Genomic DNA, 19,928 nt, shown 5'->3' on the forward strand with positions numbered 1-19,928 from the left:
CTCTGACCAGCAGCTGGCAAACTAATGTTTTAAGTGTTTATCACACATTTTATTGTCTTAAATTGTATTTTAGATGCATCTGAGCAGGGATTATTGTTCTAGCATAAGTGTAACTGCAGAATGTTTTTCAAGTTATACCTGAATATTTGGCCATATTGTTGAATTTGAAATTCACACTTTGATCACTGACTAGCAGCTGTGAATGACATGTCATGTGAAATTTAACACTGAACTTTTTCATGTTAATTCTCTTGATGCCCATAGTCGTCTTTGACCAGCAGCTGGCAAACTAATGTTTTCAGTGTTTATCAAGTGAAGAATGGGGAGATCGCACACTAGGGCTGAGAAGTTCCAAAAGTATTTTAAAAGCCGAAAGAACAATTACAGGACACATAAACAAGTGTCATCCGTGTTCCTTGTACGTGATGCGTCACAGGGCGCAGCGGCCTTTTATAGGCTTGCCTGCCAATCACCCAATCACCCCAAGACACATGAGTGTGTTTGGAGTCACAGTGTATCCAAATCACCAAAGTTACACCACAGGTACTATAATATCATAATTATATACAAACATGTACAGGAGATATAACATTTGTATACAGAAACATATAGTCACATTTTAATAGTAATACCATATTTAAATTTACATTAAAAAAAAAAATATATATATATATATATAAAACATAATATTTAGAAAAAGGTACACATCACCCTTATCAAAAGCAATATCATCATAGCACATTAGGTTATCTTGCGTCCATGTTGGCCTAGTCCATTATTCAAACAACTATTCTAATTACAACAGTTACAGCGAACATGTTAAGGTAAATTCATCATTGATACCACATAGACGGTCTCCTAAGACCAGTTCAGACCAAAGATTCGCGACGCAACGAGACTCTTTTGGGACATCGCAGGGGAAAAGTTGCAGCAGTGTGAACTGGTCGTCGCAAGGCGGCTGATGCCGTTGCAAGGAGTCCCCAAAGATTGAACGTGTCAAATCGCCAGGTCCAGTTTTAGAACGCAACGATGTGGCTATTTCTCTTCAGCTAATCAGGACACAGCACAACAATTTAGGCTTTTTAAATACAAGTTGTAGATGCTAACGGTATTATCTTTGGTTTTACACCGCACTTATTTAACATGCCCTGTAAATGTATAAATCAGTGTTCGAATTACGTGGGAGCCAGAGGGAACCGAGCTTCCAAAAAATCAAAAAACTGAGGGGTCTCATATCTGAAGGTGTCTGCCATATTTGGCATTGTAATTTCATCTTAAACAACACTCATCCATCCCCGTGCAGTCTCTTACCATTAAAGATGTTAGATTAAAATATAGGCTAGCCTACTATACGTCACGTAAACTGACTCATTTCACGGATTCCTGTGAGACCGGGTTGCCTTAATTACATCGGTCGCATTTGTCAGGTGAAAACTAAATGTCAAGGGAAAGAGGCGGTGGTTGAAAAAAGTATTTCGATCGCTTATTAAGTTCACTCGTGGCGTGTAATGATTTATTCGTTTCCCTGTATCATTTCCTTAATTTAGAAGACAGTTTAAAAATAATGATAAAAAATAATAATTATTAAAAAAAATTATAAAAAAAAAAAATTATATATAAAAATTAATAAAAAATAAATTATAAATTAAAAAAATAATTAAAAAAAATTGGACCTGCGCACAAATGTTTTTTTTTTGATCTGCGCGCGCATCTTTTTTTTGGACATGCGCACGTCCAAAAAAGATGCGCGTGCGCATGTCCAAAAAAAAGATGCGCACGCAGGTCCAAAAAAAAAGATGCGCGCGGTGTTGCAGCAGTGTGAACTGGTCGTCGCAAGGCGGCTGATGCCGTTGCAAGGAGTCCCCAAAGATTGAACGTGTCAAATCGCCAGGTCCAGTTTTAGAACGCAACGATGTGGCTATTTCTCTTCAGCTAATCAGGACACAGCACAACAATTTAGGCTTTTTAAATACAAGTTGTAGATGCTAACGGTATTATCTTTGGTTTTACACCGCACTTATTTAACATGCCCTGTAAATGTATAAATCAGTGTTCGAATTACGTGGGAGCCAGAGGGAACCGAGCTTCCAAAAAATCAAAAAACTGAGGGGTCTCATATCTGAAGGTGTCTGCCATATTTGGCATTGTAATTTCATCTTAAACAACACTCATCCATCCCCGTGCAGTCTCTTACCATTAAAGATGTTAGATTAAAATATAGGCTAGCCTACTATACGTCACGTAAACTGACTCATTTCACGGATTCCTGTGAGACCGGGTTGCCTTAATTACATCGGTCGCATTTGTCAGGTGAAAACTAAATGTCAAGGGAAAGAGGCGGTGGTTGAAAAAAGTATTTCGATCGCTTATTAAGTTCACTCGTGGCGTGTAATGATTTATTCGTTTCCCTGTATCATTTCCTTAATTTAGAAGACAGTTTAAAAATAATGATAAAAAATAATAATTATTAAAAAAAATTATAAAAAAAAAAAATTATATATAAAAATTAATAAAAAATAAATTATAAATTAAAAAAATAATTAAAAAAAATTGGACCTGCGCACAAATGTTTTTTTTTTGATCTGCGCGCGCATCTTTTTTTTGGACATGCGCACGTCCAAAAAAGATGCGCGTGCGCATGTCCAAAAAAAAGATGCGCACGCAGGTCCAAAAAAAAAGATGCGCGCGCAGGTCCAAAAAAAAACATTTCTGCGCAGGTCCAATTTTTTTTTAATTATTATTTTTTTAATTTATAATTTTTTTTAAAATAATTTTTTTTATATAATTTTTTTTTAAATAATTTTTTTTATATAATTTTTTTTTAAATAATTTTTTTATATAATTTTTTTTTAATATAATTTTTTTTTCATAATTTTTTTTTTATTATTATTTTTTTAATTTATAATTTTTTTTTTATAATTTTTTTTTTAATAATTCTTTTTATATAATTTTTTTTTTAATAATTCTTTTTTCATAATTTTTTTTGATATAATTTTTTTAATATCTTTTTAAAATCTGTTTTTATATATATTTAGATATATTTTTATAATTATTATTTTTTTTTTATTTAATAATAGGTAAGACCGCACGGGGATGGATAATGAGCGTTGTTTAAGATGAAATTACAATGCCAAATATGGCAGACACCTTCAGATATATGAGAGACCCCCTCAGTTTTTTGACTTTGTTGCCTTTTTGGGAGCTTGGTTCCCTCTGGCTCCCACGTAATTCGATTTATACATTTCAGAGCTGCCAACTTGCACGGTTTCACCGTGTGACCAGGGCAGTTGCTAGGAATTCTGGGCCCCCTGAAAGAATATCGGTGTGGGCCCCTCTCTCCCCCATTCATTGCCACCTTAAATGTTCTTGTTTTTCAGTGTTCTTGACGGTGCCTGGTGTAGGCCTAATACACCCAATTTGTTTCCTTTTTTACATTTAACGACTTAACAAGTTAGAGTATTATTATGTAAATTATGTATTATTAATTGTCTTATTTTCATTTCCCTGATTTGCAACACGTTATTACACCTCTGATTGCAAATACATTTTCAATTAACCACTCAACAAATAGGTGTGGGTATTTTATTGTATTTAACAATCAAGCACTGATATGCAAAAATCATAAATGTAGCATTTAACTTAAATGTGCAAGTGAAACAAAGAGCACATGGAATACGTTGTTGTAAAACAAATATCAAAAACAACAACAGGCCTCATCTAATCTCAATTAAAGTTTAAATTGGCTTGTTTGTTCACTGTAAGTCTCATCGCTCACTCACTTCCAATGAGGAAGAACCAGGCACGTGCACACATAGTGCCCTAGGGGTGCTTGAGCCCCTGCCCTTTTTGCCTTGTATTAAAAAGTGCCCTCTGAGTGTTCAACAATCGCGCCCGCAAAAGTGCTCGTCCGCGATCGAACGCCCCCCCCCCCCCCCCCAACAATCGCGCCCGCAATAGCGCTCGTCCGCGATCCAACCCCCCGTTAACAATAGCGCTCGTCCGCGATCCAACCCCCCCCGCTCCCCCGCCCCTCAAAACTCTTGAGTGTGCACGTTCCTGGGAAGAACGAACCGCGGTGTGGACCAAACCATTTTTTAAGAAGGGGCCAAGGGGATTATTGAAATTATTAAAATTTGAATATTGTATGATTTGTGGCTTTGTTTTAATTCGGATTCATTCATATGAATATATATTAGTTCAGTGTATGCATAATCATTTTGTCATAGAGGCTACTGGGGGCTGTGTGTGGGCCCTAGCGGGCTGTGGGCCCTTATAATTGTCATAACCTTTCCCCCCTAGACGACGGCGCTGGACCTACCTACTGATCTTAGACCGCGTTCTCCATCCACCGGTGAATCCTCCTGATCCTGCAGAAACTCTCCACGGAGTCCAAGTGATTCACAGTCAGGGATGCAAACAGCGCGCTTTTCGGCGGCTGCCGCTTTTTTCACGGCTGTTTGGGTGACTTGTGTGAATCGTGTAGATCCGATGAGTTGTTTTTTTTTGGGGGGGGGGGGGGGGGGGGGGGGTCTGGGAGGGTCTGAGGGTCTGATTATAATTTCATCAACAGTAATTCTGTATTGCATCAACGGTAGATGCAATACAGAATTACTGTTGATGAAATTATAATCAGACCCTCAGACGCGGCGCCAAACTCCAGGGTCAGACTATGTGAAAATCCTTGCAGCGCCTCGCGACTCCTTGCGACGAGACGGGCTGAGAAAACGGGGCAGTTCACACTGCTGCACCGGGCGGCGATTATTTTTTATTTTGGTTGAGAGTAGGCTAGAGTTGCTGTGTTTCGCCATTCTCCATTACTTCTGCATTGTAGTAATTCGCTGGAGCTTAGTTTGTTTAGATCCCGCTAGTTGGATACATTGCATTCTTTCGTAGTGGCGACTTCTCTACTGCAAGGGAAGCTCGGCTTCACCTAAAATTTCGAAAATTAAATGGTCAGATATATACTGTTGTGTTAACATTTCATTGATTAAAAATGCGTTAGAACACGTCCATCTCGAAGACGAGTCCGTTCAGAATCAGCTGCTTATCGCAGGTCGACTGACTCGATTTCCTTCTCATACACTTACGTGTTTAATTTGCGTGTGTTTAGACAGATGGGCGCGCACACACACGCGCACACCAAGCATCACCCGCATTCATTCATTCTATTAAATACTCACTCGCGGTAAAACTATGTTTTTTCCCACGATCAAATACTCATCAATCCTAAAAAGTATTGGGCTTGTACACGATGTCTGGGTCAAGAACATATGTGTTTGCTGTACGGTGTTTGCAGATGCATTGATTTAAAAGTACAACTTACCGCTGTATCAGCTGTTCTTTCCCAAATAACTTAACCAATCATTTACCCTAAAACTAGATTTTGTTTTGGAAGCCTGGAATATACTTTGCTCGAATGTATTATTGTTATTATTATTATTATTTTAACGGATGGCATAGCCTACTTCATTCATGTTCATTCATGCAGGGAAAAAAATGTTTCCACAATCCACACGCTATTTCTATGCAGTTTCACACGTATGAATAATCTTTGACATCATAATATTTAACATGCAAGTGTAGTGGTGCCTGGTTGCTGCGGGGGAAAATCAGCTTTGCGCCGGGTGCAAACTAGCAATGACACATGCGTCGGTGTAGAAAGTCAATTGCGCCGGGCAAAATAGGGCCCTTCTTCTGTTTGGCGCACATGGCTAATTTGCATACGCGCACAGGACTGTCGGAATGGGAACACGTCGGACTGGCAGCATTACGGGGGCGCGATTACGGGCTGGCGGAGTTACATTTAAAAATCGCGTTCAAGTAAAAATAATAAGAAAAGCGGAATCAATTTGTGGCGCTCGTTGTTCAATATTGGCCTATGTGTGGGAAACACTGGAGTGGGCTTATCGTATCAACAGGCGGCACTGCTTTTTTAAGGATACTAAAATCATTTAATACATGTTAATTGAGTCAAATAGATTGCTGAAGGTGGCGCAGGACACATTGAGGAAAGGGGGCTGAGTGAACTACTTTGCTCTCCGTTATGATACAGAAAGTCTAGGGTGATCAGACGTCCCGGTTTCAGACGTCTGGTCGCGTTATGCTACAGTATGGCTAAAATATTCAACTCTTCATTTGCAGAATGAGAGAATTTGATGAGAGTGCGGCACTTACTGTGCAACAAGTGGATAAAGGATGTAAAACCAGTTGGAAGTGGCCTTGGCTAAAAGTTGAAACTGCAATTGAGGTCAAGGCAGTCAACGCAATTTCAAACTATCAGACTTTTTTTTTTTAATTGAAAAAAAGGGATGTGCTAAATGCACTCTCTGCGTTAAAGAGATAAATTATGGTTCCAGAGGGCTGCATGCCCTGTTGGAACACTGCCAGAGCACAATACACACACAGAGAGTGGCCTCCATCGTATCTACCCAAAGTGTGGCCCAGCTCCTCTGTAAGGACAATCCTTTACCAGCTACCAGCCAGAATCAGGCCTCAGCAGCCGAAAAGATCAGGGAAAGTGTAGTAGGCCTACTCCCGATTCCAATGTGCAATCGGATTGCCAATGGAGAGGTGAGTGTGTGTTGAAGACTAGTTAAACAAAATTAACGTTTTGTGGATTTTCATTTTAAGAATTTCAGTTTGCACTTTGTCTGTGTAGGCCTCCTATAGGGTGGGCCGGGGATGGCAGAGGTTGGTGGAAATGTCATTATTTGATATTTGCTGCGGGGGCGCGGGCTTCGAAAATCTCTCTCTTTTTTGACCATAGGTCTGTTTGCATCCCTGACAGTATGGGTAGGAGTGTGGTGTGTGTGTGTGTGTGTGTGTGTGTGTGTGAGATTATGGTGTGACAACAAGCCCCTGGTGCTCTGTTACTTTATTAGCCGAATCAATTATCTTAAATACTTTGGAATTACTATGAATTAAGAATAGGCCTGAAGGATTATCACTTAAGACGAGTTAAGGAGCGAAAGATCCCATTTCATTGACGCATCATCATATGATAAATCCGTGTCGCTCAAAGCACTAGTTAAGGGTCTGTCCACGTGCGTAAAGAGCAGACCCTTAATTAGTGCTTTGAGCGACAAGCATTACGGTAATTACGGTAGTATGAGCGACACCGGTGATTGGCCTACAACGATGTTATAATGAATGCGTTGACTTCCCACATAGAACTTCTTGACGTAGGCCTACAATACCAGTCCAACTTTATAGATACACTATCTCAAGTTAAATATTAATAACCTTGGTCAGACTTACATTTCCCATATGTCTTCCTGTAAGGTTTGGGAATTTCCTGAACTTTAACTTCCTTCCATAATAGAGAAAGTGTGTGCAAGGGATAGATCTTTTAAAAAGTCATACATTTTGAAATTATTTTATTATCTATTTCTCATGTCTTACAAAAATATGACAAAATAAATTAACAGAAATAAATAATCCAATTTCCCAGAATCATATCTTGAAAAGTTTTTTTTGTACAGTGGTACATTGGAAGAGCATATGATAGGTTTTCAGTAAGCGCTGCTTTCACGCGGACGTCTTCAGTTCCACGACACTGCCGTGGATCACGTCCCACCTGGACACACAGCCCCCATCCAGGCTCCCAGGACCCCCACCCACCGCCTCCTCCTGCCAGCCCCCAAGGTAAACGGAGAGCAGGTGTACACCGTGGTTATGCACAGAAACGATCAAAAAACAGAAACAGCTGATATTGAATCCAGGGAGAGCCACTCATGGTGGTCCTCAGCCATCAACACAGAGACCTCTGCAGAGTGGAGAGTGTTAGGGGGATGGGAGTTTCAGTTTAGTCTAAACTGCTTCTGGTTTGAATGGTACAAAATCCGCACCTGCAAATAAATGGTTGACTAGCTTTGAACGTTATGTCTTTGTGTGACGGGAATAGGATTACGCGTTAGAGCACCGTGACCCAATGTCGAGACGGTGACAGAGAACGCCTATTTAACGTCTTAGGTCAAACATCCCTGTCGGAAAACAATGATCACATTGTATCCTAACTGAAGTGGGAGAAGGCTGTAGGAATGAACGATGTTAAAGACAAGCCCTGCTCAAAGCCTAAGCTCAGCCCAGGACAGTCTGAGCCACACTGGGCTGTCTGTGATCAGGGAGATGGGTCCTACATGACAGGGAGGTGTAGATGGAGAGTCGCTCACTCTATCCACTATACAATCATGATGAATAACAAGTGACCGACCAACCTTTCAAATGTAGAAAAACAAGACAATGAACGAAAGCCATTTTTTCCCTTATTGCATTGAAAAATGTTTTTTTGCCTGACTGTGTTAAAAGATGTTAGACAACTTCGATATTGTAAAGTTTGGCTGCAAAGCTGAAGAGACAAACATCTGTCAGAGGAAGGGCGCGTAATGGAGCAGAACATGTTGATTGCCTCACTGTTCACCATAGCCCCCATGACCGTGAGAAACAGAGGGAGAGAGATGGGTGAATTTTTATGCAGCTGGATGTTAAGTCAGGGGCTTTCCCTCATCTTTTGAACCAAAGGTCCTCGCCTCCTCCAATGATTATCAACCAGTAACACAGATGGAAACCATCGAGGGACCACATCGATACAGGTACTGTAACTACGCATTGTAGGGAAACAGGACTGCGAACGCTAACCTAGACATGAGTAGGACAGTGAAGTCCCCTACAACAATCGTGTTATTGCAAAGAAGTCTATCAGAGGCGAGGGTCAGAAGATGCATAGTTTACGTTTACGTAGCTAAACTTGACCACTGTGTGTGTGTGTGTGTGTGTGTGTGTGTGTGTGTGTGTGTGTGTGTGTGTGTGTGTGTGTGTGTGTGTGTGTGTGTGTGTCAACTGATGGGACGAAACATTTTGCCGGGCAACGATTAATTTGCTGCTCTATTGCCCCACCTGCTGGCGACACTACAGAACCGAACTAGTGGTCAGGTAGTGACTAAATGGCAGTTCATATACCGCATTTATATCCACCGACATGAACACATTATTCTGTATAGTTCACTTTACTGAAACAAATATAAAAAAAGCACTGTTTTGGTAAAAAAAAAAAAAGAGAAAGTAACCCCATACATTGCAAGGAATACAGAATACGGTATGTATAAAAATGTAGTTCAACGTAAATCAGAGCTACAATCGTAAAATAACAAAATTAAAAAAAACGCTTTGTCAACAACAGCATTGTCTGTGTAATGACCATTTAAAGAAACTCTTGCATAATGCTATGAGCCCCCCCCTGCAGAAAGATGGGGTTCTACTGAGCAGGTGTTGGGATTTAGTGCAAATGTTACCCCCCCTGCACACACACACAGACCTTTATCAGAAAGTTTCACTCAAAGCCACGCCCACAGGCCCTGATGAGGAAATCCCCCCCCCCCCCGCCCCCCCGCATCCTTCTGCGTATTGTTTGGAAAGGACAGGATACACTAGGAAGTGACTTCTCTCCCCAGCCACGTCAGAAGGACTCTGATATTGCCTCTCGATATGAATGAGGGTTTGTGATGCTTGGATGTGATGCTGTTGAGAAAGCTAGTACCTTCAAAATAAACTAGAAGTATGGTAAAAAAAAAAAAGCCACTCTGTTATGGGTCGGGGGTTTGTGATGATTGATACAATTTTGCAGAAAGGTTTGGGATTTAAAACGCTGATTGATATTGCTTGTCCTAAATTTACACTTAGTATAAAGTATAAAAGTGAAGGGTCCAGGATACCCTCAAAGTTAAAAATGAGACTGATATTATCTAATTATAATCAATTTAATTTGAGCTAGCAGTGCTCTGTGTTAGCTGATTTAACCTGTGTTTCCTTCCTCCTTCACTATAGTCATATTCTAGTGGCAGGGCCGCAGAGACACTTAACACGTTTGACCCCCAGAAAACCAAGAAGTGCAGCTCCCGGCGCTTTAAAGACTTCAAAAGATCCGAAACGCAGCTCATGCATTTCTTTATGTATTGCAGACGTGTGTGTCTATGTGCGTGTGTCTATGTGTGTGTGTCTATGTGCGTGTGCGTGTGTCTATGTGCGTGTGTGTGGGTCTGTGTGTGTGTGTGTGCGTGCATGTGTCGTGTGAGTGCGTGCATGCGTGTGTGTTACTCGTGTGCGTTTTGAGGGCATGACAGCAGGGCTTATGTCTTTTCCCGGGACGACTCGTGTGTGTTTTTGTCCATCAGCCAAAAAAAGGAAAATAAAAGCATTCCACCGCAGCTGAACCGTCCTTCCTCCCCTTCCCTCCTCCTTGTCCCCCACCTCCTCATCCCCTCCTCCCCTCGCCCCCCGTCCCTCCTCCTTCCCTTCCCTCCTTGTCCCCTCCATCCTCGCCCCCTTCCCTCCTCACCCCCCCCCCCCCCCCTCCTCGTCCCCTTCCCTCCTTGTCCCTTCCCTCTCTCCTCGTCGTGGTTCTGCTGACCGGGCGTAGACACGCCCCTGTTCCGGCGCGGGGTCGCGTGACTCCTCCTCTTCCTCCTCTTCACAGTAAGCGCCTTGCTGCTCCAACGCGGACGGGACCCGGACTCCGAAGGTTCCTAGGCTTTATGGTCCGGGTCGGAGGAGGGGTGGCCGTTCTCCGACCCCCCGTTGCACCCCCCTGGCGCCGGGATCTCGTCCGGGACGCCGTTCAAGTCCGCCCGGGACGGCTGCCGCGCGTCGGAGGAAGAGGAGGAGCCTCCGTTCACACAGGCCACGCCCTCCGTCTTCCCGAAGTTAAAGAGTTTCCCGGGGTTGAAGGCCTTGCTGGGCGACTGGGAGCCGCTCCCGGACGAGGTCGTCACGGAGGACGAGGAGGACGAGGAGGAAGACGTCGCCGTGGCGGCGGCGGGGACCTCCTTCCGGTTCTCGGGTGACTTGAGGAACTTGAAGCTCAGGAAGCCCGGCAGCTTGGGCTCGTTGCCCGTGGGTGACTGCGGCGAGCGGGCCCCGCCCCCCGACGAGAACTTGCTCTGCAGCGGGATGATCTGCTTCAGCTTCATCACGTTGTTGTTGGCCAGCAGCGAGCTGGGCCGCTTGGGTTTGTCGCCGCTCCCTCCTCCTCCGCCCCCGCCGCCCCCCCCGCCACCGCCGCCGCCACCACTCCCGCCGGAGGAGCGGGACTTGCTGCCGTGGGACTTGTCGTGGTGGTGGTCCCCCCCTCCGCCGCCGCCGCCCCCCCCGGCGGCGGCGCCGTCGCCCCCCTTGCCCTCGCCGCGCTCCCTCTCGCGGCGGGCGGCGTGCTCCGCCTGCCGCTGACGCTCCTCCTCCTCCCGCTTCCGGCGCTGCAGCTGCTGGTAGTGCTGCTGCGCCTGGCGCTCGTGCTTCTGCAACCACAAGAGAGAGTCGGCCGATCAGGTGGCCGAACAGGGACCTGGGTGGTGAACCTGGGCCAATCACCACGAGCGGTTCCCCGGCCGGTGAATATTGTGTGGGCGGGAGTAAAGGGCGACTTTGAATGGAGCATAGTGTTGGATAGGGTTTGTGGGGAATGTGGTTTAGTGGGAGAAGGTTAGCAAGGATGGCTACATGTATGGCAACTGAGGCAGGATCCCAGCATTTGGAACAAGATATGTTATGTTCATACGGAATTAAGTAATGAACCCTCATTTGTTCTTCATCATCAATTTCTTGGTTGCGCTCCAAAAAAATGGGGCATTTCATAGCAAGACGTTACAAAGAACAGCCGCACATTAAAATAAGGGCCAAATCAACGCATTAATACGACGAAACCTTCAGCAAACAGCAAGGTCTGGTCAGCTGTGTGAGTCAGGCGTGGTGCTGCTGGTCTACCTTGAAGGCCTCTCTGCGCTGGTACTCCAGCTTGGCCATCTCCTCCTCCACCCAGTTGGGGATATCAGGGATGGACACGTGGATGATGTACTTCAGCAGGACGGCAAAGTGCTGCACACGCACACACACACACACACACACACACACACACACACACACACACACACACACACACACACACACACACACACACACACACACACACACACACACACGAGAGGATGTGGATTCAGAATGAAACCGAGACATAAAACCCATTTGTTATGATGTTGTAACCCAAAACTAGATTTGGGTCACAACATGATCTCTCTCCAGGCCTGACTGCATTACCAGGCCAGGACAGAGCTCCAGGCTGTCCACCTGTGTCCGCATATAGCAACGCCTCCTCCACCGTATAAAGGGTTATTTTGAGCTCTGTGTGCTACGAGAGCTAATAGTGTTACAAACAAACATTGTAATCTGCTTTGTTGCTTTGGAGCCTTAATGCAAGACATTACGCAATTGCCAGGTTGTATGTATTTCTCATCTGGCTGTCAAAGCATTGTGAATATGGAATTGCCTTAAAGAGCCAGTGAACCCAAAACTGTTTTTATTTTGTTTTAAACATTTGTCTTGATATGATCGTCAACAACTAATCTATGCCATTGTATCACTGTTGCTGAAATAAGTCCACAACTCTTTTAAATCTCTGTTTGAATCCCAGCTGGAACAGTGGGTACACTGCTCTTTAAGAAACAAAAAGGTACAGTTAGTGCCCCCAGCCTACACTACTTGACACACATAATCCTCCTTTGTCTCTGAGATGTGAATACAATTGACTGGATGACACAGAGCAGTCTAGCACAACAACCAGACAGGCCATGCTCAATGTTTTTACATCTGCCAAACTATGACTCTATAGGGCGGACTGGTCAGGGGCGGGGGTTGGGATTGGGGGGGTGGTATACCTCCAGGATGACGATGGAGATAATGGCCATCTCAGGGCTGAGCCAGGGGAAGAGACGCTGGAGCTGACCACACTGTCCAATCAGGTAACAGTTGACGATGATGGCGATCAGGCCCATGGCCTCCATGGCTGTCTGCGGAGAGAGAGAAGCAGCTCAGTCAAACCTCACATTTAAATCATTCAAATAAAAAATAAAAAACACAACTTGTGTACACTTTGTTTTCTTTTGAGTTCTTTTTAAAATTTCCTTCAGTTCAATACGTCAACCGTCAATCAATACGTCAACCGACGGCAGGGAGCGGCTGAGGGGAATCGTTGTTGAAGGGAGACATCTTGGCTCGTTCAGGGAGGAAGTCCATGTAAGGCTTGGGGGGGGGGGGGCGGAGCCAGCGGTTCTGCAAGCTATCTCCCTTCCATAACAGTTCCCCTCCCCGCCGTCGGCCACACAACCCGTCTCTGGGAACGTATCAAGCGGCCCGAGAACCACGAGGTCACCGGCACGTCGGCCAATCAGAACCCTGCGCGCGCCGCCCCTCCTGTGCGTCTGACCTGCCATTGGCCGATGCTCTCCACCCGCTGGCCGAAGGGCCTCTGCAGGCCGGTGCAGAGCTTGAAGGCGTCGCTGCGGATCTCGATGATGTTGTTGATGAGCGCGCACAGGGCGGCGAGCGGGAAGGCCGAGGAGAACAGCACCACGTAGCCGAACTGAACGAACATCTCCTGGTAGTCCCCGAACGTGTCCTGGGGGGGGGGGGGGAGGGCGCAGTTGACACATTCACACGGTGTTGTTCAACCAAACCCAGCTCACAGACGTTTGCAAAACTACAACTCGCCGGGGCGGATTGAAGAGGGGACTGGTTCAGGGAGGGGATGTTCGAAAATGGACATTTCATTGATCGGATGCAACGAGGCCTTCTCTGAAGGGGTGGTGTTATGCCGCCAGGCGTGAGTGTGATTAGCCGCTGCAAGGAGTTAGAAAATCGTCCTTTTCTTGTGTTTGAGTGACATCCCAAGTGGGCGTGTCCACCTAGATGTAAAGCTGGATAGATCAGTCCACCAGCCTACCCAGTGGACTGGGTGGCAAACGTTGCTCATCTATCCATCACACATCTGGGTGGACTGGACACGCCCACTTGTGATGTCACTCCAACGCGGGAAGAGGCAGAGTTTAACTCACACCTGGTGGCATGACATCACCCCTTTAAAGCGGCTGTGGGTACGGCCTGATAGTACGAGACAGAAGGGAGTTTGAAAACAACCCGATTCCACAACAGCTGCACAGCACACAGTCTGCCGGCACGCTCGCTGCACGCATGGGGCCTCGTACCTCGTATGTCCGCACGGGGCCTCATACCTCGTACGTCTGCACGGGGGTCTCGTACCTCATACGTCTGCATGCAGCTCTCCACCTCCGCCTGCGTCAGCGTCTTGTTCTCGCGCTCCTCCGGCGGGTCGATCCACGACTCCCGCTTGACCCTTGGCTCCGCCCTCTCCGGGCCCCGCCCCTGCTTCCGGTGCCGCGCCCCACCGGGCTCCGGCCCCGCCGCCGCCGCTGTGGCCCCGCCCCCTTCGCCCCCCCCGCCGCCACCGCCGCCGCCGCCGTGATGCGACTCCTTGATGTCGTGGACGCCGTTGTCGTCCTCGTCGTCGCACATCTGGAAGACGGAGGCCATGCCCTGCTCCACCATGGTGGGGCTGCCCTCCTCCAGGAAGCTGTCGTCAATGGGGGGGCCGCTGCAGGCCGGCCGGCGGTCCACCTGGAGGGGGGAGGGGGGGGGGGGGGGAGGAGCTGGCAGGTAAGAGGCGGGACTACACCTCTCTTAAAGGAGGAGTCAGGCGCTTGTGTGTTTCGCTCCACATTCACTGCAGCAACTGTCGCAATATTGCGACAGATCTTAATTTGTGATTTGAGTAGGATTTGCTCCGTTGCACCTGCAATGAGGACTTTGAGAAGGTGTAACTGTCGTGTCGTGTTTGTGGGAGAGAGATCAATTCTGCAAGTTTACAACTCCGAAAGTATTTTTCGCTTTGACTTCAAATTGAATGATACATTTGTGTGACTTTCTATTTTTATTTTATACTTAACTACAAATTCTACTGCCACAGGCGTTTAGCACCAATAATGCCTTCATACTCTTGGCTTATGCTTATTCTACAACTCTGCTACACAATGCAAAAACAACAATGCGACAGTGTTTAACTAGAGAGGGAGTCGTTCTCATGCAAACTAATCCCCGAGCTGTGCTGGGGTTGGGTTCTCCTTCACCTGGTGCACATTTGTAGCAGGGGATAAGCGACAATATTTTTGATTCAGATAGCACCACTGAAAATAAATGCAAAAAAAACCTGCCTAACGCATCACTGCAAAGACATCCTGAAATGAGTCAGTGTTTCACTGTCCACACGCATAATGATCTCAAACGTGTTCAACAGGGCGATAAAGGACCTGGAATCCTACAGCATGGGAGAGCCCCCACCCCACCCCCCTCTTACGCATTTATTGTATGTTGTACGTCTTGGCACTTAAACATAGTACTTAGCATTGTGTAGCATCTTGTCCTAGCTATCTTTGTTGTTTACGGGAAATTATAAAATTTTACGGGTTAACCTAGTGATTGTTAGTGCCTGGCACTTGGTTCTATGAACATCCTTACTGTACCGACAGCCATATATTATTGTTTCTCTTTCTTCTGACAAATGTACTTTATTGTAAGACACTCTGGATAAAGGCGTCTGCTAAATGCCCTGAATGTAAATGTAAAATGTGAACATGTGGGTCTCAGAGATGAACACGGTCCATCTCTGAGACCCGAGACGGAGCGGCGTGTGTGCCCGGGCCCAGCAGGGCGCTCACCTTCTCGATGAAGCTGACCTTCCTGAGCTTCAGGCCGCAGTCCATCAGGCTCTCCTCCTCCGTCTCGCCCTCGCTGAAGCGCCCGCTGTCCGCCTCGTCCCGCTCCGCGCCCCCCTCCTCCTCGTCCGGGACGCCGCAGCCCCCGTTCAGACACTTCTTCTCCCTGCCAGGACCCCCCACAACACAGCTCAGGGGGGGGGGGGTTGACCTCCGTTCAAACAGGAAGTCTTTAACAAGCCTCTGTTCAAACAGAAAGTCTCGCTCTGATTGGTCTTTGGTCTTAGGAAATAGCCAAACAATTGAATGGTTATGCTAGAAGTGTAAATACAAATATGTCTATTTGGGTTTTTTTGATTTTAAAGAAAAGCTTGATGTCGTGGAAAAATCGGAGTACGTCGAGATGGTCTCTGTAAACTGAGTGACTCATACATGTGAAGCTGTACACAGCTCTGCACATGGTTCCACAGCTGAGGGGTTTCAAAGCTGAAAGCACGTTTAACCAACCCTGGATATCATTAAAGGAGTCTTTAATGATATCCAGACCTGAGCGTGGGTTTAGGGACTTGTTACCCTCGCTCTAATCAAAGAACGGCGATAGCTTCTCTCATCTTCTCTGTGCAGCCACCGGAATACAAAATGTTTTCATTCCCACACTTTTGAGGTGGAGAACGTTGTGTTACATTGTTAACATTGTTAACATTACGTTACATTTTAAGAAAAATTTCCGGGAAGAAAGTAATGAAAACCTCAAACTTTGTCCACTGAATCAAAAGACAAAAGACCGATATATAAATCTCTTGAGATGTTTTCTGAGTCAACGGGCGGTGAATTGTACATAACAAAAAAACAACAAGAATGACAATGACATTGTTGTACCTTGCCTGGAAATAAATACATATATATTTATTATTATATTATTTTAATAATATTAAATGATATATATATATATATATATATATATATATATATATATATATATATATATTATAATATTTCACCTTCTCTCTGCTTGTCCCTGGCCCGCTCTTGGGCCTCGGAGGCCGGGGCCCAGTGCGGCCTGGTCGCTGGGAGAAGCCTGGGCCTTTCCTGCGGCCAGCCGGGCGTACTTGAGCAGCGCTGAGGAGAAGAGCTCCCACAGGGCCCGAGGGGTGAGGTCGTACAGCTTCTGGCGCTCGTACAAGTAAGGCTGCAGCACCTCCTTCACGTTCTGGAGGAACTGGCGAATGATGAGCAGGGTGGCCAGCATCTGATGGGAGGGAAAGAGACAGGGAGAGATGAAGGGAGGGAGAAACAGAGAGAGACAGAGAGACCGAAAGAAAAAGAGCGAGACAGAGACAGAGAGGGAGAGACACAGTCAGACAGAGAGAGATAGAGAGACAGTCAGGCAGAGAGACAGAGAGATAAACAGAGAGACAGCGACAGAGAGAGAGAGAGAGAGAGAGAGAGAGAGAGAGAGAGAAAGAGAGAGACAGAAACAGTCAAACAGAGAGACAGAGGTGGAAAGAGAGAGAGCCATGAATACAGACAAAATTGGATGGCAAACAACTGAACACCGAAGCACAGGAAACGGCGAACAACTGACATTAAAATAAAATGAAATGAAATGAAATTTAAAAATAATCCCAAATGATATTGTAAATGTAGAGAATAGGGACCACCATCCCATATTCCTATATTATGATTCACCTATACTATGCCATACTATACTATGTTATGCTAAGCAAACCTATGCTGTGTAAACTGTCATTCATTATCTTTACGCTTGATTTCATTGAAGTACCCTTACATCAGGGAACAGACTGCCTCGGCATGTAGCCATAAAGCATTTATTCTGATTTCGACAAACTAGGACAAAACCACAGTAAATCATTCTGCCAAAAAACAGGACACGATTGTGTGACTCAATCCATCCATCCATACACATGCAGTGAAGAAAACGAAAAAAGAAACAGACCCAAGACAAACATGTTAATTAATATGAATGAATGAAATGATGGATGGATGAAATGATGGATGGATGAAATGACGGATGGATGGGATGTGGTGGTGCACACAGAGGCAGAGAATCCATACTGTACATTGAAGGACGAATGCTCCCATGCTCTGGTGTCTCCTACCTCTTTCAGACGCTCCATGTCTTTGAGGTAGAACCCGATGTAGAAAAGGCTAAGATAAGAATTTACAAACTGAAACTGCAAGAGACAGAGACAGAGAGCATGAGAGAGAGAGAGAGAGAGAGAGAGAGAGAGAGAGAGAGAGAGAGAGAGAGAGAGAGAGAGAGAGAGAGAGAGAGAGAGAGCAGGAGAGAGAGAGAGAGAGAGCAGGAGAGAGAGAGACAGAGACAGAGAGCAGGAGCGAGACAGGGGGAGAGAGAGAGAGCAGGAGGGAGACAGAGAGGGAGACAGAGGGAGACAGAGGAACAGAGAGACAAAGAATGTGGTCAGTGCTTTTTTTTAAAACAAAGTGAGAGCTTATTATAGCACTTAGTATTTCAAATGTGATTAGTGAACACTCACAAGAACCATTTTGATGATGAGATGTTTCTCATAGGCACTCTGGAGTCTGTAGTTTTCTGTAGGAGCAGAGGAGTCACATCAGCATCAAGTGTCTCTCTGCATCACATCCCTCACATCCAGTACTGGCCATTTCTCCTGACAGTACTTTGACATTTCATCAAAAATGAACTACGTTATCGGCTCACACTCCGAGAACGATGTTCTTTCTTGTCTTGTTTTAATAAAAATAATAATACATTTGATTATAAAGTGCTTTTCTAAATACCCAAAGACGCTTTATAGCGTGAACACAAAATAAAATAATTTCATAAGAACGTATATTAGTAAAAGGAAGAGAGAAGGGAAGGACGTGATGTGGTGAAAGCTTAAAGTCTTAAAGGAGGTGGGTACGAGGGCCTGTTTAAATGAAGGGAGTGTGTTAGCCTGTCGGATGTGGTGGTGGGGGGGGGGGAGGGGGGGGACACTTTGAGTGTCCAGAAAAGCGCTAGATCAATTCAATGAATTAGCCCTGAGGCGACGTTAGTGGACGCTCACCCATGTCGTTGAGCCAGCAGGCTATCTTCCTGTACACCTCATCACACGCGCTCACAGTGACGGCTAGCATGATCTTGGGGATGAAGCGGGCTAGCCGTGGCATTTCTTTGATCCCCATCACAAACTCCTGCAGGAAGACAAGAAAGGGTTTGGGTCACGGACCCCGGTGACATCACAGCACGCCACGCGTCATGTGACTTCTCTGAGTACCGAGGCACATTCAGATTAAAAGAGATTATCTGTGCTGCCCGTTGAGCTACAAGAGCCCCACATTCTGATCTGATCGTTAGTAAGACATTACCCAATACTCCACTCTGGAAGTTTTACATTGCTGTTAAAATGGGCTTTAGGTGGGATTTAAGAGCTTTTATTGTAGTCTAATTCATTAAATGATAGCCAGCCAAGAGGGAGAATGTATTTTCTGTCTGACCTTATCTTTACAACACTCACATTTTACTGACAGAAGCTTTAATGATGTAATAGTTTAACCATTATTAGTTAATTACTACACTTTCACTGGATTGAAAAATTATACCATATTTTTATGATGATACCCACAGTAACAGCAATAATATCGGAAGGCATCATTATTGAAAAGATTATTAAACACCCAAGGAGAGGAGAGGACAAGAGAGGAGAGGAGAGGAGAAAATGTCCACAGTTGTCTATGCTTGTCTATGCGGGTGGGGGGGGGGGGGGGGGGTCTGACCTGCAGCTCGAAGCAGACCAGCATGGCCAGGAAGACGACGCAGAGGCAGAGCAGGCAGACGGGCAGGCTGACCAGCCACCTGAACACCAGCCGCCTCCACGGGGGGTAGAAGTACTCCTCACAGCCGGTGACAGGGCTGCAGCGCTTCACTCCCTGTGTGCGTGGGAGTGTGTACGCAGGGAGACGAGGACACACACACACACGCGCAGAGAAACACACACACACACACACACACACACATAATAATATCTGTAAGAGGGTGTGTGTGACTATAGCACAATAGGACATCATTAAGAGGAGAGGAGAGAAGAGAAGAGAAGAGAAGAGAGGAGAGGAGAGAAGAGGAAAGGAGATTAGGAGAGGAGAGGAGAGAAGAGGAGAGGAGAGAAGGGGAGAGGAGAGAAGGGGAGAGGAGAGGAGAGGAGAAGAGGAGAGAAGAGGAGAGGAGAAGAAAGGAGAGGAGAGAAGGGGGGAGGAGAGAGGAAAGAGAAGGTGAGAGAGGTGGAGAGGAAAGGACATGGAAAGAGAGAAAAGGACGGGAAAAGTTCAGTAGGATATGAGTAGACCAAGAAAAGGAGGGCCCAAAGACGGTCAGAGACCGAGCTCCTTTGGGGT

The 19,928-nt window shown here is 45.7% G+C and overlaps 1 protein-coding gene across 1 annotated transcript in view; it reads right to left on the minus strand.

The window, feature by feature from the left end:
* Positions 1-10,368: 10,368 nt before the first annotated feature.
* ano8b (anoctamin 8b) overlaps positions 10,369-19,928 on the minus strand; it is a 21,986-nt gene continuing 12,426 nt past the window's right edge. Inside the window, exons 8-18 of the mRNA XM_084472508.1 lie at positions 19,314-19,466; positions 18,605-18,731; positions 18,071-18,126; positions 17,672-17,746; positions 16,553-16,800; positions 15,555-15,717; positions 14,083-14,457; positions 13,250-13,441; positions 12,702-12,833; positions 11,755-11,865; positions 10,369-11,288 (exon numbers count right to left, since the gene is read on the minus strand). Of these exons, the coding sequence (XP_084328634.1) occupies positions 10,521-11,288; positions 11,755-11,865; positions 12,702-12,833; positions 13,250-13,441; positions 14,083-14,457; positions 15,555-15,717; positions 16,553-16,800; positions 17,672-17,746; positions 18,071-18,126; positions 18,605-18,731; positions 19,314-19,466 (2,400 nt within the window). The 3' untranslated portion in view covers positions 10,369-10,520. The remainder of the gene's footprint in view (positions 11,289-11,754; positions 11,866-12,701; positions 12,834-13,249; positions 13,442-14,082; positions 14,458-15,554; positions 15,718-16,552; positions 16,801-17,671; positions 17,747-18,070; positions 18,127-18,604; positions 18,732-19,313; positions 19,467-19,928) is intronic.

The sequence above is a fragment of the Micromesistius poutassou genome (genome assembly GCF_964030765.1).
Source record: "Micromesistius poutassou genome assembly, chromosome: 9".
Taxonomy (NCBI): Eukaryota; Metazoa; Chordata; class Actinopteri; order Gadiformes; family Gadidae; genus Micromesistius; species Micromesistius poutassou.